We start from the raw sequence: 23022 nt of genomic DNA on the forward strand, positions 1-23022 counted from the left end.
ATACAGCGACTACTCTGAAACCTGTCTTTATGAAATTAAAATCACTCCTATTTTCCTGACATTTCTGCACCATTTTGTAAGAAAATAGGTTTTGCTTCAAAAATTGATTTGGGAATGTTTATGCATCCATATTACTGCTCTCACAAAATATCACAAAAACTTCAGGCAATGTTTGAATGCAATCAGGCAAAACAACACTGGAGAAAGTTTAATTGAAACATTTCCACAATTTTGTGAAGTCCAAAATACATATGTATTCAGCTGAGCCTTCATATCGACAGATGCGAATCACAGGACATAAGGTAACCTATAAAATATATTAATAAATCAGCTGTAGAGTATTTTGAGATGTTTATCAACTTATTATACAAAAATAAATTATTCTGTTTTATAAAGGCAATTCAGCTGTTACTTTTTCTGAACCTAAAGAACCATTACAAACAATGCCCATAGTTATCCTTTCAATTCATTTTAATTTTAAAAAAATCTATGCTTATTTTACTGATTTTATATATTTTTATCCTGCGGCATAAAAAACCCACGCAACTGAAGTAACAGTTGTATCAAGCCATGTGTTCATAAGGGTTGTCATACAAAAATATAGCTCTAATAAGAAGGTTAGTATTCTCCAGAGCTTGCAAAGCTGTAATTACAACTCAACTCCTGGAAATACTATATGAAAAATTAGAAGTGTGGGGAAAAGATCATTTATTGTTTACAAGGCTCTAATGTGTGCTATTTTAGCACAAGGGATACAGTACATTCAACAATCTAATTTACCCACATCCATCAAGATTTAATTTAATTACTTTGTTAAGGATTCTTCTCTTTCAATTATTTATAGCATAATTACACAATACTTTAACATCAGCATAATCCCCTATTCTAGAATTTACAACTTCTCCTGTTTACTTCCTGGAAAGCTTTAGAACTTTACAAACTAAATGAGGTTTTTCCAACCCCATTAAATTCTTCTAACTATGCTTCAGTTTGTTACATATACCCAAATATGCTCAGTTTATAAATCAAACCACAATCTTTAAAAAAATCAAGGATTGGAAGTTCTGAAAGCCAGACTTTGGTCTTTCCTTATTCTTCATCAAAAATAAATTTCTAGAACCAGAACGTGGCTGGCATTTACTTCTTGTACATTACAGGACAAAATAAAATGCAGCTTTACTCTTTTGAAGCTATATTAGCTCCATAACACGGACAGTTGGAAAATCATTACATAGGACTCTCAACAGCCTTCCACCCAGTCCAGGACAAGGAGATGCAAGTGGAACAGTTTTAAAGGAGTAGCCGAGTTAGCTGAATAGCAAACCAGGGAGATGCCAGAGCTAGCCAGGAACATAGCAGTTCCTAAACACGTAAAGCTCATTCTATGCTACAGTCTTAAGTTCTGGTCATCAGGACGTTTGAGATCACGTCTGTATATAAAGAGGTGTTTATCAACTATGCAAGTTAGGGCAAGAAGTCATTTGCATACATTCTCCAGATTTCTGAGCCTTCAGTTTTAATAGGCATGTTCTTGCTGGACACTGCAATCCACATTTTATAATTTGTTCCATATTTATCATAGGTACAGACAAAAGTAATTTTGAGAACATTGGCAGACAGCCCATGCCATCACAAGCAGTATTTTTACCAACATAGTTTCCCCTTTAGCTATATTAATTTGACGTTTTTGGCACAATAGTCAAAGGTAGATTGGTCTGAAATTCTTTACCCATTTGCTTCATAAAAGTATATCAAAAGCAGATGTTAAAATGATTCATTCTGCCAGCCTAAGGTCAAATTGTATATACGCAAATGACTAATTACAGGGAAAACAGGACAAAATATTCTATAATGTGACTCAATCACTACATTATACTGCAAATATAATTCCACTCCAAAAAAAATTAATCAAATAGCGCAAACCCCTTTTTCATGCTACGTGGTCTCTGACATTGTTTTATATTGTACAGTTCCCAATGTTCAAATTTTATTACTGTATTACATAACTAAAATATCCCAATATTTGCACTTCATACAGTGCTCTTTAGAGGACTTCAAAGCATTTTAGAAATGTTAAGGAATTCAGCATTGCAACCCCCTGTGAGGTTTTGCAGATAAGTATTACTGCTCCCATTTTCCCGGTGGGTAAACCAAAACACGAAGAGTTAGGGAACTCACCCAGAAATCCACAGTGATTCAGCAGAACAGCTGAAAAGTAGAATCCCAGAGAACTATCCTGGTTTCATACCACAAACCCTCCTCCTGGCACTCAAATAGCTTTCCTGGTTCTTTTAGAGATTTTTAAATCAATTTTGCCTTTTGCTGGGATTTTTATTAGCTTGAAAGTCAGGCCAAGCAGAATCTCCAGCGAATACTTCCTATCCTGTGTTTTGCATCACCCAGACTTCCCAGCGCAGGAGGACTCACTCCCAGGAACTTGGAACTAGTAGTTTTCTAAGAGTGGCATTTACCCTCATTCACATAATGAAGAGCAACACTTACCTTTGCAATTTGATCAAACTTCCCAAAGAGCTCATTCAGCATCACTACCAGCTCCTTTGGAGAGCAGTCGCTAGCCAGACGAGTGAATCCCACAATGTCTGCATACAGGATGCTGGACAAGGACACACTATTTAGTCACATTTTAATGATCTTTGTTTTCTCATAATAATATGGAGATTTAATTGCACTGTGGTTCAATACTAAAGATCTCTAACAGAGCACCTCTCTCTCTGGGTTTGTTTTTATTTAAGTTTAAAATACAGCATGCTAGTCTAGGGCCCACAGTCTTCAAACAAGCTCACTTTGGCATGAAAACACATTAAAAAAAAAACACCTGACTTTACCCAGTCCAGGATGTGGATTTGGACAACTAAAGAGGGTAGGTAATTGGGGTTTTTTACCATTACAATGAAAAAAAGAAATCCCAAATCTGGCAAAATAACTTCAAACCAGTTCTCTTCCCTCCTCTCACCTTGGCAGATGTGTTCAGAGCATCTGAACATAAACTCTTCATTCAGCCTGTCTAATCCCAACCATGACACTCCTCACCATCAGTAAATAGACCAAGTATTAAAAAGCAGAAGCATGTCTTAATGCAGCCATTTGTCAAGTTTCTTTACTTACCTAACATTCTGATGCCTTTTCACATACAGACTATGGAAGTTGTTATCATGCATTTGCCTATCGTCATTGGTTTCCTTCAGTCGCTCTATGATGGCTAGTTTCATTCCCATTGAGATATGAGCTGGCAGTATAGATAAAAGCAAGCTTTCCTGAGAAGAAAAAAGATTTAATAATGTAAAGTTATTTGAAATGCCATGTTAGGAATCTCAGTGTGTTAGAAAATTATTGGGGGAAGATTAAAAAAGAAGTCTCCTTAATTTAGCAGTTTCTGAGTGTTGCAGTTCAGGCTTTCAATAAAGGATTCTTTTTTCTGCTCTCGAGAGTTATGAGTGTATGCATTTTTTTTTAAAATATTACATGCACCTCAGTTTACCCGTTTGACATTATCCTGCCTGAAGGCAACAAAGGAGGCTTTACGGGGGAAGCAAACAGCAACTGAAACAATGACAAAGGGAACAACGTGGGCGGCTATTAATTGGAGAATGCCCCTGCTTGGCTCCCTCCAGGTTAACAAAAGTTTACTCTTCCACCAACGAGTATACTAAACCCTTAAAGATGATGGCCTACGCAGAAAGGAGGTTTGAGTGAGCCGTCAACATGCTGACAGAGACCCATACTGACAGAAAGAGACACAAACAGCATCAAGCTGTCTGTTTTTCCTAACTTGGAGATGGAGGTAACTGGGCTGAGTGGAGCCTACCAAAGCTTGCAAGGAAAAATTCAGGGTAAGTAAGGGGATATGCATGTATAGGCCTTTTTTGTTTTAGACATTTGTTTTGTTTTATACATTTGCTCTGTGTGCTTTGTACCTTTGGGTGAACAAATGCTTTGTGTGAGGAAGCTGCTTCTGTGTCACTGCAACGTTATTTCAGAGTAACAGCCGTGTTAGTCTGTATTCGCAAAAAGAAAAGGAGTACTTGTGGCACCTTAGAGACTAACCAATTTATTTGAGCATAAGCTTTCGTGAGCTACAGCTCACTTCATCGGATGCAGCCGTAGCTCACGAAAGCTTATGCTCAAATAAATTGGTTAGTCTCTAAGGTGCCACAAGTCCTCCTTTTCTTTTTGCAACCTTATTCTGTCACAGGCTTCTGGAGGGAAATTTCTTACAGATACCGCTCACAGTTGGGCTTGTTTGGTGGCTGGCCCAGTAGTGTCCACTGGGCCAGGGTTGAAGGCAAGCTAGTTACCAAGCTGAGTCAGGTACTAAGGTCAAGCTGGGCCAGGGTAAAAGGCAGGAGTTGGGAGCACAATCAGGCAAAAAGGAGAGATCTTTAGCAGTAGGAAGCCAGAGTCTACATTGTTGCTCAGATGGTTCCCTAGGGCAGATTTCTTGTTTAAATAGTTGGTGTTGACCAATCAGACAGCTGCAGGGTTCTGTCGCTCATCCCTTCAGGCAGAGCTTCCTGCTGTGCCTAACCTTGCAGCAATTTTGGGATGCTGCTCTGCCTGGCTCTCCAGTAGAGTCATCAGTTGCCCAGGACCCCACAAACCTGGAGTCTAGACCCGCAAATCCTTATACTGTTAGCTTAATACAGTTGGGAAGTGGGGGCATAGGGGCTGCAGTCCAGAGATCCAGTCCCAGAGTGGTTGAACCACATGGCTCCGCCCAGAGTGAGATGCAGGAAGCCAGACCTATCACCTGAGGTATGCACTCAAGACGGACTAAACAGGGTCTCTAGCACAGCTTGCCCAGTCAGTGTGAAACAAACATTCTTCTCTCAATTTTTTGCAGTCTCCCTCTCCTCAGCAGGCTTCCAGCATCTTTCGATAGACGTTCAGACTCAAAAGCTCACTCTGTAGAAGTAAGACTATAAAATATTCAAACCATCAAATTCTTCACATCATGTGCTAAGAGTTCAAACTGCCTTCCTTGCTGGAGGAAGCACCTGATTAATTCAAATCCTGGATAGGAGACTTTAAATAGAAAAGTCTACTGCCAAAATGCTAACACAACTGAGTTACTCAAGGCTATTGAGGTAGAGCCTTTTAATGGAATCCTTTCCTCAGAAATTACTAATGTTGCTCAGCTAATCGGAGATCAATAAAGCTTTGTCCCATGTGCCCAAACAAACACACGTTAATGAAATTACACCTCTGACCGGGGAACAAATGTCAGTGGACAAGAATAAAAGAAAAGCAGGTGTATCACTGCTTTCAAGTCATCTGCTGCTCCCTGCAGAGGAATGAAACCAACAATACTCTGAAGAGCTTACCTGGAATAAAAAGGATCATAAGATCCTTCAAAGAATGAGCACACTCAGAACTGATCCAACATTCTTCTCCACAGACTGCAGAAATCCCTTTGCTGAAGCAATTAAAGGGTGGATTTAAGTAAGCCTCCTTGGCCTGGTAGACCAAGGTCGATGACCAGGAATTCTTACTGCACCGCATCACTTTGAAAATATAGTCAAATTTCACTAAAATATTGTTTTCATTTTTAAAATGAGAAAATACAGCAGAAGATGGAAAGCCATAGCAGTGGGAGTTTAGGAGGCTGACAAATGGTTCTGGGTACCAATCTGTAGCCTGTGCAGGGAGAAGGATTCTCTCTCACGTACAACACTGCATAAATAGTTATGTGTATGTGATGAATATGGGTGGTGGGGAAAATGTCACCTTATTTCTGAAGCATCAAGAACTCCTCTTCCTTCTGCTGTGCAGGAGGATTAGACAGAAATATAGTTTGATCTTGTTACGGAGAAACCTACATTCCACTGCCTCCCCAAGGAAAAAGAAGCCAAAGTCTCCCTTCCCTGGTATTTTGGGAGACTTGAGGTTAGTGAACAATTAGGGTGACAACAGAACCATACTGAACATGACAGAACAGTTCTTTAATGTGAGATAATGTTACTTTACCGGTCGATGTCATTTGTTCAGAAATTAAATTGCCCTTCTCACATCTTCCTGGTTGGTGGGGCAAGGAAAATGGAAAGTGGGGAATCTGACAAACAATGTAGGTGGCAAGGAAAACTACATGTAGGCTGCAAAACTACAAGTAGGGCACCAGGACAAAAAAAAGAAAAGAAAAGGGCAAGTTACCACAGCAGGTTCAGTCAAGTGGGTTACAGAAAGCTTGATACTAGTGCAAGCTGATTAGATGCTTCCCTAGCTATCTGTGGAAAAAAAATTAGCATTTATAGCAAGATTTTTTTTTTTAGGGCTTTGTCATCTCATCTGGTAAGATAGGCAATAAAGGGCAGACTGGACATTAGTAATGTGGTGTCTTCTTTCCAATTCAGCCAACCCTGTCTTTTCAGCCTTCTCCTTTTAGCTCACAGTTTATGAGCTGAGATCACCATACACATGCAGCACTCTAGATCAGTGGTCTCCAAACTTTTTGGCTCGTGCTCCCCTAGGGTGAAGACCGGAAGACCTGCTGCAGGCGCGCCGCTGATGGAAGAAGACCGGAAGACCTGCCCCAGGCACGCCGCCAGAGGGGAACACCAGCCGTGGACGTGCAGAGCTGCCGCCGAAGAAAAAGAACGGCAGAGTGCCGTCCAGTGGCACTCCTGCTGCCGCGCACCCCGGTTTGGAGACCACTGCTCTAGATCAGCAGTTCTCAACCTTTTCCATACTGGGACCTTTCCTTCCACTTAGCAATATGGGAAAGGCAGGATAGTTGTGACCTCAAGATAACGGTTGCAACCCCCAAGGGGAAAACCCGTGTTTCTAGATCATTTCTTCCCACACACATTTAAAGAAACACCCCAACAATCCAACCATTGCTATAAAATTTCAAAAGGTTTTCTTCTTCTTCCCCCATCTGCAATTTCGAAACCCTCATTTTATCCTGAAACACTGTTTGCAAAAAAAACCACTTGGGTATGTTTGTTAAAAACGAGTCAGCAGTGAGCCCTCCTTGGATCAATGTTTTCAGGATTGGCCTCACTGTATATGCAACAAACACAAAAACATTGTTAAGCAGCCTACAAGAGGGGAAAAGAAAGCGTGCTGTGCATAAGACTAACAGTCTGGCAATAATGGTCTTTGCTTGGTGAAGTAGCCAGAGGAGACTGCAACAGCTGAGTCTGGGTAAGTAAAATGGGCACACAGAGGTAGGAACGAAAGAGCCTTTAGAGCAGCTGATCAAGGTAGAAAAACACCAAACCCAGATAGAAAAAAAAATTCTCTGCCTATCATAAGGGGTTGCTCCTGCTGTTAGAGCTTTACAGTAACTAGCCATCAATGCTAGTTTACAACTGAATTATACAAAATTACATCTTACATCAGTATGAATGTCAAAGTTTCATAGTGTTTAATGTTATTCACTTCTATCAATGCAAAGCAAGTAATTATTTGGCACTCACAAGATGTTTTCAGTGTATTTATTTTACATAATACTGCAAAATTTTTGTTTACTTGGTTGGCTACTTTAAAAATAGATTTCTATCGTCTCTGCATTAGCAGAAGAAGAAGAACATCTTCAAGTGCTCTTCCAAGAAAGAATAAGACTACAGAATTTCAAACATCCAACATCTGCATAAAGAAGGCAGGATCGTTGTTGAATTTAATTAAAAAGGTTTCTCATCAATACAAATCTGAAGACTAAGAATTACTTTTCTTCTGAATTGTCTGAGATTATTTTACATTTTATTATTTTAGGAAAATAGGTAAATGATTGATAATCAACTTCTGGTTTCAAATACTACGTCTAGTATGTACAGATTTGTCATTTTTTCTACGTTTTTGGACTAAGACAAACCACACACAAAGCAGCTTTCTCCCTTTAATTTCCCCCTCTCTATTGTCAGTGGCATGGTTGTTTTTGACATTAGGTGGTTTTCATAGAGATTGGACCACGCCTTTCAGTATGCATCAGTCACAAACTTAGGAAAAAAAGACACACATCACCCAAAAGAAAACACATAACTCGTGTAATAGAGGCTTTTACTCACTTGTTGCCTCTTTTCAATCTTCAGTTTCATTCGGACTTGAATGCACTTTAAAGTGTATCTGTACAAATCCCATGAAGCATCTTGCATCCGATGCTTGTGAAATGCACCCATCAGGTTACCACAAAGAAAAATTACAGCATTGGCAAGTAACTGCAAGAGAAGAAAAGTGCCGCAGAAGAATTTGATTCGTATTCTATACTGAAGAAACTTAAAATGTTTTTGCCCAGAACATAAGAAAAAGCTCACGTTTTTCCCATCCTTTCACATAAGCTTTTTCAAACCACCACCAAACTTTGTGTTAGCCAACTTGCGTGTGTTAAATACACGCTAACTCAATAACATGAGTACTTCTATTTAACTCATTCATGTTAGTCCGTTAAAACACAAGAGGGATTCAGTCACATAAGTTAAGGCTCATGTTTGCAGACATGTGCCTGCCTCTGGGGCACATGTGCCCAATATGATGCAGCTGTGAAAAAGGCATCTCTGATCCTAGGATGTATCAGGCGAGGCATTTCCAGTAGAGAGAGAGGTATTAATGCCATTGTACGAGGCACTGATAAGACTTCATTTAGAATACTAGAACGTGTACAATTCTGGTCACCCATGTTAAAGGCTGGACAAATGCAGAGAAGAGCTCCTAGGATGGTCAGGGGAATGGACGGCCTATTTTATGAGAGGAGACTGAAAGAGTATATCTTCTTTAACCTCACAAAAAGATGGCTGACACAGGGATGTGATTACTCTCTCTAAGTACATCACAGGGGTAAACACCAGGGGGGTGAAGAGCTATTTAAGCCAAAGGGCAAAGTTAGCAGAGAAGCAAACTAGTATGAACAAATTCAGGCTGGAAATTAGAAGAAGGTTTCTAATCATCAGAGGTGAGAGGTTCTGGAACAGCTTGGGGGCTAACTTCATTAGTTATAAGAGAGCTGGACAAATTTATGAGTTCAATTGTATGACAAGGTTGCTCAGAATAGTAGGGGGCAGGCAGCCCTAGGGATCACTTCCAGTTTATATCTTATATTCCTAAAAGCTCATGCTTCAAGTTTTCAGCTAACTACTGCAAGGATCAGGCAGGGATTTCCCTATACCCACAATGCACTCGGCAGGGGGGCAGGAGGGTGGTCTCTTTCTTCTAAAGCATCAACAATGGCCCTGACTGGGGATGGGATATCAGGCAGAATGAGCCCGGGCTCCGAGGTGGCACCAAGCATTCTCTCAGCTGCATGGCCGGCTCTTGCTCACACGCTCAGGTTCTTGCTCACATGCTCAGGGTTTAACTGTTCCCCATATGTGGGGTTGGGAAGGAATTTACCCGAGATCAGACGGGCAGTAGTAACCTTGCAGTGTCTTGGTCTTCCCATTGTATGTGGGTGCAGGTCACTTGCCAGCATGATCTGGGTGTATCTCAATCATTTTCGTGACATTGCAGCGGCCTCAGCACACCTCAGTCACTCCTAGTCTCTCCCTGTGGCACATACTAGTCTAGTCTCCTGCGGGCTGTAATACTTTGGTCTCATTTCCGTTGCTGGGTTTAGTGTGCAAGTGCTGGGTAGTGCTTTGACCTGTGATATACAGGAGGTCAGACTAGATGATCTGATGGTCCCTTCCGGCTGTCAACTATGACTCTGTTTTAGGCACAGCAAACTCCATGGGCACATACCTCTGCCAAAAGTAAATGCATGTATGCACATGCAAGTTACCACCCTGATGTATGTATTCATCAGACATGGACACACCAGAAACTGTTCAGACTAGCTGCGTTCTTCTGTGAATGCACCCTGGTAAGCGTTCAAACAAGGAGAGACTAATGCTGCTGACTCCTTGTAACAGCCGTGGCTCATTAACTCCAGCGTGGATTGATGAGAAGTGGAAGTCGCCCTTTTGAGAGATGAATCTAGGGTCTGGGTCTGAAAGGAACCCTTGGAACAACAGCCAAGTCTGGGGGCAGGGATTGGGCTACAGTTTGTTTTTATATTTTGAGTTACCCCAGGAGTGGCGTCAGCCACTTCCCGGTGGGGGGGGGGGGCGCTCAGGTGGATCAGAAAATTGAGTGGTCTGCTCCCCCCTTGCCATGAGGCCCCTCCCTTCTCCATGGCTCTGCCCCTCTGTGGTCCAACCCCATGGCCATGGCCGAGCAGTGTGGGGCACTGGCTGCTCGCAGCCAGCAAGAGCCACCCAGGCAGGGGGACCCAGTTCTGGGGCCACAGAGCCCTCAGGGAGCAGCGACCGCTGGGGGCAGGGCCCAGGAGTCCGGGCTAGAGCAGGTCAGTCTGGGCCATTGTGGGGAACACTAGACCCTCCGCCTGCCCAGTGGGCAGAGACATGGGCCGGGGGTGCTTTCAGGCATCCCAGCCTCCCGCCCAGGCTTTCTTCTCCTCTGCTGCTGGAGCTGGGCGCCAGGCCAGCAGCCACCTCTCTCTGCTCTGCCTTCAGAGATGGGCAGCGGGAGAGCGGCAGCTGCTACAGGGTGGCTACAGAAGATCTAAGGGACATTTTGAGGTGACTATAGCCCTCACAACACCCCCCAAAACCCCCGGAGCTACCTGGTTAATAAAGCCAAACCTCAGGAAGCAGGCAAGTTTTGATCCAACACAGCATGTTTGTTCACGGTGTTTAGGAGGGAGAGATATGGGGGGAAGGGCACAAAGGTGCTACTGGCTCTCTGTCCAGTCATACACTTAGGTGTACAAGTCTGAAAATGCGTGCCTTGATTTCTTCTTCTCAAATGAATCAGTCTCACAATACCAGAATATGCCTTCACCTAGGTCTACACTCCAACTTATGTCGGCATAATTTATGTCGCTATGGGGGGGAGAATAAATCACCCCCCTGAGCGACATAAGTTACGACGACATCAGCGCCGGTGTGGACAGCACTATGCCAGCAGGAGAGCTTCTCCCACCAGCAGCTACTGGCGCTTGTGGGGGCTGGAGTAGCTAAGCCGACGGGAAAGCTCTCTCCTGTCAGTTTAGAGCAGCTACATCAGAGAGCTTACAGCAGCACAGCTGCATCGGTAAACTCTCTAGTGTAACTGTGCCCTAAGTAACCAAAGCTCATGTGACAGGTTATAGCAGGTTTAATCCTTTCAGTATATGTACTTATCTAATTTTGTATCCTATTCCAATCTATAAACTAAGAACTCTTCACGGTCTCCCAGCATGGACTTTATTTGCATGTGAACAAGCCCTTTCTGGGACAGGTGTTACCTGAACTCCTTTAGCAATACCAGAGCGGTAGTAATTTAAAATTACGTGTTTACCTGAACAGAAGGTACCAGGGAAAAATAAAGGAAATCATAGGTAAGTTTATTTTGGCAAAATATCTGAAGGTCAAGAGACCCTGTTTGACAGGGGCATGATTTAATAACTAATAAAAGAAAATTAACCATGTCAAGAGGATGCATTTTGATGAAGAATTAATAGGTATCATGACTCAAGAAAAAGGCAATTACACTTTTAATTGTAACATCTAAAGATCAAAGAGCAACTGGCCTATCTAGGAGGATACTGAACCAACAATAGGAGCTAACAGACAAATCCTCTTGATGGCAAGCTATAAGGTTGAAACTGGACCACACTTGCCTCTTGGACAGGTACAATCCAACCGATTGGACTTGAAAAAAATCCATTAACCAATGACAAGTGGGAAACGTTCCCCCCAAACTCCATGCTTGCAACAGGAGCATAGGGCTAAACCAATAATTTTTGCAGAACGCAAGCATCTTGGTTTGTTTTTTTTAAATTGTCTAGCCTTTAAGGGTTGTGAAATTAACAAAAGTTTGGTAAATTTTCACTGCTGCTATTCAGAAAAGTGTGGGCAGAAGCCACAGGATCAATCATGTCTATTTTATTTTGCTACAACATGGGAAAGCTACAAGGCTTGCAGCAGATGCTGGCCAGGGAATTATTCAAGGGTGAGATCCTCTCTCTCCCTATGAACATTGCCACAGTTGCAGTTTGCGGGGCCACTAAACTCCCCTTGAAATAATAGAGAAGAGGCAGCTGGCAGGCTGAGTTCTGGGCCTCTCCAATGCCCTTCGATCCCTGCTCTGAAATAGCCTGGATTTACAGAGTTCCAGGAAGCACTGCAGTGATGCTGCAGCATTTCAAGTGTAGACAGGGCCTGAGCCACCTGAAATCACTACCACTTCTGAAAACATATGCCAAGTACAGTTAGTGAAGTCATTTAGATTAGACTCTGATTCCATTACTGTGGGAGCTTTTAATACACAGGGGCTGCTCTGGACTGTGATTAGTGTATTGAAAACAGATCTGCTGCTAACAATGGAATGAGTATCAAATGTTAGAAAGAGCAGTGACCTCACTCTACCACAAGCATTTGTCCGGGAAGGAAATAAGGTTGTCATGAGTTACCTCATTTACTGAGACATGACATGCATGTATAAAATATTCAGAGAGCCTGAATCACAGCGCTTGCCCTCCTTATTCTCGCTATTTATCTTTTTTTCAAAGTGGAAGGATAGATTGGAGGTGGCGCCTGCCAAATGATTGTGGAAACTCACCAACAAGGTGGGGCTGGTACATACCATATGCTGTTAGGAACTGTCAGATGGTTACCTCTTCCACCCCACCAACCCAGCAGTTTAGGGAACACACATCTTTTCCCTCACTTTCCAAAACAGACACATGCACACACCCACTTTTATTCTGGCACTTAATCAAAAATACACTATAAAAGATTTCTGCTCCTCCTGGCGAGGGAAAGGAGCGGTGCTAAGCACTGGCTTGTTTCTGAGTACGTTGAAACAAATTCAGGTTTGTGTTTTACATTCTCTTTAATTACAGTAGAGTGATCATGTGCAGCTGCAGGGCTGCATTTCAGTACCTTTGTTCCAAAACTGTGACAGGACAGTAGATTCCTGGCTTTGGAATAGAAAGAAAGTGGCCGGGAAGGAGTGCACTAATAGGGGTTTTCACTGTTTGATAAGGGTGCCCCCAAATTAGTTATATTCACTTCAAGTCCTTGAATGAAGGCCACTAGTATTACTGACATAGTGATTTAACCGTATAAAGTACAAATGGAAAGAAATATATTTTTAATAATCAATTCAGTTTAACAATATGTGACGCATGTTCTTGTAAACAAGTCTGATATCTAAAGCACACGTCATCCACAAGGCAAATAAATTGAAGGAAACTGTAGTAAGTGTTTTCCCATATAGTTCCCTAAGACATGTAAAATGACTAAGCGAAAAGAGCTTGTCAATTTCCAAAATGCCTTTTTGTCTGAACTACACTCCCCCTCACTCGTGCAAAATCCCCACCAGGCTCACGTGTTTCATGAGTGGGGGGGACGGGGGAAATACAATAAATACCAATCAAAAAACTTTTCCTTTAGAAGGAACAGACCATCCCTTCCCTTAGTAACTGAAAATATCCTAAATGGCAGCCCCATAAAGACTTAATTTATCTTTCAATAGAGGATGACTGTGCTAAACTCAAATGGTATGTCCCCCTGACAATGAAATAGCCAAAAGGTTACAGCAGTAGGACATTCTGCCAATAATTAATGTTTCCCCCTGCTGTGAGAGGCAATAGAAAATCTAATTATTTTTAAATGCAATAATGAAACAAGGATGATGTGCTTAGAATCCTAACAAAGCTGCTAGCATTGGACTGTGCTAATCAAGTTTAAATTAAATTAAAAGGGGCAAAAAGGAAAATATGCATAAAGTAGCAATGGAGGTGGGGGGGAGGGACTATAACAATGTTTGTTTGTGAAAATTAAAACATAATCAAAACACAGGATGCATGAAAACATATTGCAGCTGTAAGAGATAAGATCACAGGGAAAAACTGATAAGCATAGCCAAGGCAGACTGCAAACAAAAAGATTGTTCTTAAAAGATCTACAAAAGGACAGCTGCAAATCACAGATGTCCATGTTATAACTACATTAGATTACTTGAGGATAATCTGATATCTTGTTTATATTTACTACTACATACTTATTTCATCTGCTAATTTACTGCTTCTCATATTAATTTGTTATATGGGTTAGCTCTCTCATGGAAAATATCTCGGGAAATTCTAGAATTTCACGAGTTACCTTTATAAAAAACACAAAAAGTAATTTGCAGAATGAAACTTACCAAAATTTTCTTCAGTTTTTGACATCACAGTTCTGCCTTTTGGCTACAGGTCTATCTTGTGTCTTTTAGTCAAATGGTGCCACTTACTATACTATTGTATTCTATACTATACAGCCAATCACATGTAGTATTGAGTGCTAATATTCTATTCTACTGTTCTTATACTGTGTTCATCACCATGGTATCAGAGTGACTTCCAGTAGTATATTAAGCAATGTGACTAATATATGTCACACGTTTATTCAACAAATTGCTATTTCCTTTTGGAGAAGTGTGCAACATGAGGACATGAATACAGTGATTCTAGAACTCCACATTTTTTCAGAGTGATCTAGATCGGGGGTTCTCAAACTTCATTGCTCCACGACCCCCTTCTAACAACAAAAATTACTACATGACCCCAGGAGTGGCCTGCCACCCAGGGAACAGCGCCAAAGCCCAAGCCCCACCACCTCGGGCTGGGGGACAAAGCCAACACCCAAGAGCTTCAGCCCCAGGTAACCTGTAACCTGGGCTTCAGCCCTAAGCAGTGGGGCTCAGGCTTCAGCTTCCGCCCCAGCAAGTCTAAAGCCACCCCGGCAACCCCATTAAAACAGGGTTGTGACCCACTTTGGGGTCCTGACCCACAGTTTGAGAACCACTGATCTAGATACAATTTTATCACAAAAAAGGTACAGCATTCAGTTTTAGGGGACGCCAGTGCATTTGTTCCAGTCACTAATAAAAATATTTCATTCATTCAAAAAGGGATTTCATTTGATAGACTTGTTCTGCTACTAAATACACTCAAGTAACTTGAGTGATTTTTTTTTTCAAATGTAAAATCCTCCCTGAAGGCTGCAGCATACTTTCTAAAACCATGGAATGAAAGCAACTAAACTACACGTAAAGTTGTACTTTTCCTATCTCCCGAGGGTCTATGATCAAAGACACCTTAAACATGATGCTGTTTCATAATAGTCTGGAAATCATAATGCTAACAGAAATACCTTTCATTATTTTTTAAAATGTTGTTCTTAATGTTGTCCCAAGATTATTTTTTAAAATTGGTCATCCTTTTCGTTTTCTGTCTCCTCATTTGTGTTGAAAAAATAGATATGCATAGTACATAAAAAGTAAGTATTTACTAATGGGTATCATTTGCCATTTCTTTTAGTGAAGCGTGCAAAGGAAGGCATGTCTACATTCAAAATAATACAGCGCCGCTGCTGTACCACTTCAGTGTAGACACTACCTACGTCAACGGGCAGGCTTCTCCCAGTGCCGTAGATGATCCACCGCCCTGACAGGTGATAGCTAGGTAATGGAAGAATTCTTCTGTCAACCTAGCGCTGTCTACGCCGGGGCTTACATCAGTATAGCTATGGCTTTGAGGGGTGTGGATTTTTTCACGTAGCTATACCGAAGTTAAGTTTTCCTTGTGTACGAGGTGGACCCAAACCCTTGAACTAAGTAGAAGCTTGCATCCATAGCTGAACTTTGCGGTTTGTGCCCAGTTCTACTGGAAATGCTGCCTATGACATTTGAATATTCTAACAAATAGCATTTCCTTACCTGAAATGTAATGAGTTGTTGGCCTGAGTCAGGATTTCGTGTCACTGTAATGCTTAGGGCTACAATATGGGACACTGCAGAAAGGATGCTGATGATGACAGCATCTCTCATCCCAAAGGGTAACATGGTGTAAACTGTGAAGATTATGAACAGGAAGAATGGCACCTTTAAAGAGAAAAAGGGCAAATCTGTTATTAGGTGCCAGAGCAAGGGGGAAAACATAAGCATTCTGACTTTTCTTCAGGCTGCATCCTCTAGCACTGGCATTTCAATGGAACAGTTAAAATCACAAGGAGTGTAGTGTTCATAAAAGCTTTGAGGAAACTGGATAAAGTTATAATACAAATGTAGCCAAACCAGTTGCTTAAAGAGGACACTTGACCCTTAATTTGTCTTATTCTCCTTTGGTAAAGCTGCAGATATACTGCAGACATCATATGACATAACTTACATCTGAATTATATATCAAGAACAGTACAAAGCAAGGATGGAGCCACCTCCTTCAATTTCAAACTTCCCAAGTGCTTTAAGTTCTTATTATAATGTTAATACCAAAACAGCTTGCGTGTGTTTATTTGCTTGATATTTTATTGACCCGAAAATCAAATAATCCTTCATGGAGCTGATACAACAGAGTAATCACTACTGCATATAAACATACATTTGAAGGCACAGTTAAAGAGTTTACAAATGTCCATTGGCCTGCTAAAGCATAATGGCTCAGAAGGCACTATTAAAGTCTATCATTATATCCATATTTATGGATTTCTGTTGTAGCCTGTGGTACCTATATATGGGGCCTCATAATACTTGAGTCAAGTACTGTGACAGACACACTGCAAGACTACCCACTCAGCTCTCCTGCTTCACTTCAACCCCAGCTTCCTGTGGTTTCCAGACATCAGCCTCCTTTGGGGAGATTCTCACTCATGGCAAATTCTAAATACCATATGATGGTTTTGTAACATGGACAAACGAAGACCAGAAACACACAAGCTTCACTTGTGACCAAAGATACTACTTAAAGTCACATCGGAAGGTGAAAGGCAGAAAATTACTGTTCCAGCTGACCTCTTATAATATGGTCTTCACATTGAAAAAAGAAAAAAAAAAAGTCAAAGATATCAACCCACATTATGTCTTGCAGCATTTAAAGAAGCAAAGCCAGACCCTTGTTTAGTTACAGGAGCAAAAAAACCCAACAACCCTGAACAATTAAAATAATTTCCCCCATGTCTAAGATGAGATTCCCCCCCACACACACACACAAATTTTGTATTAAAATTTCACTACTAAGTAGAATGATTTTGAAGGCCAAGTCTTACCAGAGGCAATTTAAGCAATAAACCTGAGGATCTATGGCTTTATAGTATACATCAGAGGTGGGCAAACTACGGCCCGCAGGCCACATCCAGCCCTCCGGACTGTCCTGCCTGGCCCCGAGCTCCCAGCTGGGGAGGCTACCCCTAGCCCCTCCCCTGCTGTTCCCCCCTCCACCACAGCATCACCTCACCTCGCCACACCGCCAGAGCTCTAGCCCGCCGGTCCTGGATAGGGGTCAGGGCAGTCAGGGGACTGGGAGCAGGGGGATTGGATAGGGGGTAGGGTCCCGGGAGGGGGCAGTCAGGAGACAAGGAGTGGGGGCGTGGGGGGTTGGATGGGTCGGGGGTCCTGAGGGGGGCAGTCAGGAGGCGGGAAGTGGGAGGGGGCGGATAGGGGGTGGGGTCCAGGCTGTTTGGGGGGCACAGCCTTCCCTACCCGACCTTCCGTAAAGTTTTGCAACCCCGACGTGGCCCTCAGGCCAAAAAGTTTGCCCACCCCTGGTATACATGCTGCTACCTTTAACTCTTGTACAGCTGCAGTAGCTGAAGTCTGCAGTCAACATATCATTGGGCTGGACATCAGTCATAATGGAAGTCACATTCTGATGGTCTAGTAGATCATTTCTACTTTTCATTATTCAGAAAAGGACGGGCGGGTGGGAAGGGTCAGTATCATTAGATAAAAAGTCATTTTTCATTTCTTAAAAAAAAAAAAACCTGCTCTGCTTATGTTATCAGAGCTTAGGAGGAGTTTCCTACAGGTTATGACTTTTTGGCTTCATAAAATTGTCAGTTTTCTGGTCGCAGACACCAAGTCATCAACTCCAGCCGCACCCCGCAATGCCCGGATGGGTCATTAGTTCTTATTGTTCACTTCACCCTCTCTACTGGATTTTAAAACACTTTCATTCAGCACACCCAGCTAGAAAGGGGTTGTTTTTTTTTAAATTACTTGAACACCACTTTGTAGTCAGGACCCCAATCAGCACCCTGCGAATCAAAACACTGAGAATTATGGAAGAAATAATTTACTTTTAAGGTACATTCATGACAAGTAAAACATTTTTATTTGGGTAATTTAAATTAAAAGCATAAGGCCAAGAGCTTACAAAGACTTCGGCATATGCTTAATTTTACACACACTGTGTGAAGTAGTCCCAGTGAAGCCAATGTGAATGCACATAAGTCTTTGCAGGATCAGGGACAGACAGACTAACAAAAAGTGTTATCCTGTAATCCAATATAACTGGTTTGGGGAAGAAGTAAAGTTAAAACGAATTGAATAAATATTATAGAATTGCAATTTTAAGAACAAATATATACTGATTACCACTTCTAAATGTAAGTGCATCAAACTGGAAGTACATACCTGTTCCCATGCATAGACTGAAGAGCTATCTCCCCTTCCAAAAACTGACACGTATCCTATGGTCAGGAAGCAGATCCAAATCAAAATCCCAAATAATTTCAGCCATCTCCGAAATAAGGATTCAATGCATACAAGCAAGTACATGACTGCAAATATTACAAGAGCAGTACATACTGTAATAATGAAAGCAAGATGATGACGTGGTCCCTGCTAAAAGCAGAACAAAAGTGTTATATTAGTACTGTACTTTCCTTTTAATAAGTGCAAAACCGAATTGTGTGTCTAATGTCACCCATGCCACTATGATGTCACCATATTACATTAGAGATGAAAAGCTATTCCTACAGCAATGTTTATGCAGATGTCCTTTCTGTCATGTTATATGTGGGACCATGCAGGTTTTCAAATCCTAGGAACAGAAAAATCCCTATTAAAACTAAAAGAAAAAACACCCCAATTTATTTCTGCACTTTCACCTGCTAATATCGGGGAATGCCATCCATTACACCAACATTTTTTATTAATATCTAATACTTACAGAGCATAGTTTTTCTATTAAATTATGTTAAAATTAAAGAAAATTGTTAAGTCATTACTACTGTTATTTGTAAGAACAAGAAGGGAGGGAGAGTATGATTGGAAAAATTCAACAAACTTCCCTCTAGAAGCACAACAAATCATGGGTACGCTGTCTAGGTCCTCAGTTCTGAAGACCTGATTCAACCTGCACTTGAAGAGGAGTGTTAAAAAGTGACAGGGAGATTTACCAGCCCTTTTATCACCCATCTTTTCCTTTTTACTACCTGTGAATTTGACTCTTTGGTTCTATTTAAGAAAAGCAGACAGTCTTTCCAAACCCTACATCTATTTAGTTAATTAGCCAGCAAATGATTCTGGTAGCCTGTTCACATATAGAATTTGGCACAGTGTATTTTTCCTAACCCCCCACAAGCAGTAATTCCATAAACTTGGATCTATCACATAGCAAAGTGATCTCACTCCCAGCTAACTTAACAATTTTACTGTTTCCATCCCAAAAGAATTTCCATAATAGTTTTTTTCCAAACAATTAAACTCTAAAAACTGCCACCTACAAAATCAATCACTAGAAATCATAACCAGGGAACCCATCTGTTATTTCACATTTTAGTTTGCTGTACTTTTAAAAACATTCATATTCTTGAATCTGAAGTTAGAATTTACACACACACAAAACGCTGGTACTCCCATGGACACAGCTACCACTAACCTGAAGTAAGGGTTACACTATTCTAGCCCAATGAAACATGTGCCCAGTGAGTTTCTGTGAAGTTTGATACAAGTTCCTTCTGACCTCACACAATGTACAGTACAAACTAAGAACCCTGGTTATACTCACATGCATGACAAAGAATATTATAATTAGCGTAATACAGAAAGTAATTGCAATGAAGAGCAGCAGGAGAAGAATCGGATGCTGCTGGCTCGTGTAGCGATACTTCTCATAAAGTGGATCTGTTATCTTGCAGTCTTCATTTTCATTAAAGAAGTATTTGCCCTTAGCTGGCATTTTATTCCAGTTTGGCTTTGACTTCTCTCTCAGTTCCCAGTGATGACAACAAAGCAAAGATAGATCTATCCTTCTTTCAAGAGCACTTCTGTCTTCTAAGGTAGCCCTTGGTTCTGACTTGCTTGACCACACTGAGTGACTCACATTCTGCACTTGCGCGTCTCCTCATGAGCATAAAGTTCAGATCTCAATATAAACGAAAGGGAAGAGCTCTCCTTTGCAGAGCCACATCCTACTCTTCAACAGCTCCATACAAGTTTTTTCTAGCTAGATTGATACTTGTGCTGCTGCTGTCGAGGTTTTATTTTGCTACAATCACTGTAACTCCCTTCCACAAGCTGTCAGCAATTCCCTTCGGGTGCTTTTTCATGGGATAAACTCTGTGGAGAGAAAGCATGATTAAAAATAAGGCTTCAGTTAAGTGGATGGATTTTTTTTCTGAGAAAGCCTCACTGTAAATGACCTTTAACAAGGGGATAAAAAATATTCCTTGGCCATGAGAATTAGGCATAACAGTCCTGCAACATTTATTACTTTCTATTTAACATAACATAAAAACTCTAAAGCAGTGGGTCTCAAACGATCCATGGAGCACTTGCTAAAGCTGGACATATGCTGCTGGCTCACCTTTTTCTAGCCATTGAAACACTTAAAAGAAGGTAAAAATATATTTAATACTTTTCTAATGTTACATTCCCACATGAGCAATTGCTGCAGATGCCACAGGCACATTATGCAATTGCGAATGGTAGGGGAAGATGGTCCAAGCAATCAAAAATGGCAAGAGAAGTGACCAACGCTATGTAGAAGTTTGCTCCCCCCGCCCACCTCTAATAAAAGCTTAATTTTGAAACTGACTGCACATACAGACATGCAGAATTCTTCTGAGATTGAAACAGGCAGAATAAATTGAACAGTGCAGTAGAATACTACTCTTGCATATTTAATATTTGATAGGCTAATATATTTGACTTTGATATTCAGTTACAAAAGGATATTAACTATATAACAGAATCATGTATTGGTCATACTAAAAAATGAGGAACATAATCTATTCATGTTTAAAAACTGGCTGTTTAAAGCCAAAACAATGACTGAAATTCGCCTCTGTACCCCAAATTATTTCTTCCCACACAAAACTAACAAAATGGGTCTTTCCAAGGATCAGATTACTTACTTTCCAAAACACTACCATGATTTCTTTGCAGAGAGTTTCCCCATTTTACAAGTCTGCATAACATGGATTTAAAGATGTGTGCATAAATCACAGTACCTTCACTTAAATAGCAGAAAGAGCACAAATAAGTAAAACGCACAGTCCGTTTGGGCTGGATTTTGCCACGCTTACAAGTGATATCTTACTCCTCTCGCAGTCCCATTAGAATAGATTTAACAGCTCGTAGAGGAAGCAACTACTCAATATAAGAGTGGTGGTCATTTGAAATCAGTACTTTAAAATATTCCTGATCAGTGCTAAGAACTGATTTCAGTTCTTGCTAATTGAAGGACCCAATCCTGCATTCCTATTCAGGAAAAATTCCCTGGAACCTTAAATATGTAATAGTTTACTCAGACTGAAGCAGCTTTGTTTCTTCTTGTTTAAAGCTACAGGACATACTAGATTATCAGTTTTTAAGGAGAGCTCCCTGAATCAATGGAAATTTCTGCCTAAAACTGACAGTATGATATGGCCCAACACGTACAGACAATTTCATTTTTATTCACACTATCTTGTTGGTAATCCATTGATTTTTGCAACCTAATAAAAAAACCCTAACTTAAATTTTCTTTAAATTAAATTTACCTCCTTAAAAATATGAAACAAAAAATAAAATAGGAACAAAGTATAGCTGTCAAAACCAAAACCTACTACAGTAATATTTAAAGCACAGATTTGTTTAAAAACAGAAACCAAAAAAAAGGTCTTTCACATCTAATTTATACTATTTCTATGGCAACAGCCATGTTAAGGTAACAATGAACATTAAGGGATAAGTTACACTGTTAACTAGTAATGACTGATGATTTTCAAATAGCTGCTTGAATATAGTTCATTCTATGACAGGGGAGACTTTTTTAAAAAGAGCCAGTGAAGTGTGAGAAACAGGATTTCAAAAAATGTTTTATTAGGACTTGATAAAATAATTACAGCTTTCTTACTGTTAGATTACCATCACCATGGTGTTCTAATCTTGGCTTTTCTCCCAAAAGGTATGGCCTGATACAAGAAAACTTGCTGAAAAGCTAACTTAAATAGTTACTTTCAAGTGACAAACTGTTTAACCACACGCAGACACAGTGGACACATTACAACTGGAGATGGTGCTGGGGCTTTTTTCTATTTTTAAACCATACCAAAAGATTTAGACTACACCAATATAACGAAATTCTAGAACGTTCCCCATTAACAAGTGAATTTTCCAGACATTAGCCTCAGGTGAAAGCAGAAGGCTCAATCCTGCAACTGTAGCAAGTATGAAACTCCCATTGACAAACACGTTGAGCACTTGCCCACAATGTTCTGTAAATCTGCATTACTTACAAAACAAGAGGACAAGGTAGAAGAACAGAATATATTGGATTGTGAATGGTTGTGAATAATAAAAAAAGTGATTTCTATCAAACATCATAAAACAACAACATTTATACACACACTTTGCAAATGAAAGGAAGTCATTTTTACGAAAAAACAAATTACATTTATTAACTGTAATTGTCAAAACCTGGTTTACTATAAGGGACAAGTTTTAAAAAGCCTCTAAATTAGTAAGCTCACAGATACCTATTTGCATATACACATTGGTCCATTTGCAAATTCTGTGGACGTAGTTTTGAAGGCATCTTTCAAAATCAAACTGAAGAGGGGCAGGGAAGTGATTTTTTTATATATGCACACGATGCCACATTTCACTCTCTCACAGTCGTAATCTATAAATATAAATCTGTAAATGCACATCTACTTTTTCTTGAGCTACCAAATAAATAATGACAGCACAACTGGTTTTGAGAATAAACTGATAATGGGTAATTCAGCCCTGAGTCTTGTGCCTTGCCCCTGCCCTCCTTTGGTATTGTCAAAGAACGAC

At 40.7% G+C, this 23022-nt stretch overlaps 1 protein-coding gene across 3 annotated transcripts in view; it reads right to left on the reverse strand.

Moving 5' to 3' along the window:
- Positions 1-23022, reverse strand: part of ADCY7 (adenylate cyclase 7) — a 119718-nt gene that overhangs the window by 37112 nt on the left and 59584 nt on the right. For 2 of the 3 annotated variants that reach the window (XM_077831520.1, XM_077831519.1), the window contains exons 3-8: positions 19766-20316; positions 18388-18597; positions 15697-15861; positions 8025-8174; positions 3127-3275; positions 2503-2614 (exon numbers count right to left, since the gene is read on the reverse strand). In XM_077831520.1, the coding sequence (XP_077687646.1) occupies positions 2503-2614; positions 3127-3275; positions 8025-8174; positions 15697-15861; positions 18388-18597; positions 19766-19936 (957 nt within the window). In that variant the 5' untranslated portion in view covers positions 19937-20316. Of the gene's footprint in view, positions 1-2502; positions 2615-3126; positions 3276-8024; positions 8175-15696; positions 15862-18387; positions 18598-19765; positions 20317-23022 lie in introns of those variants that run through there. The other variant, XM_077831521.1, reaches the window with a different exon arrangement.

Source organism: Eretmochelys imbricata, chromosome 12 (assembly GCF_965152235.1).
Source record: "Eretmochelys imbricata isolate rEreImb1 chromosome 12, rEreImb1.hap1, whole genome shotgun sequence".
In the NCBI taxonomy this organism is placed as follows: domain Eukaryota; kingdom Metazoa; phylum Chordata; order Testudines; family Cheloniidae; genus Eretmochelys; species Eretmochelys imbricata.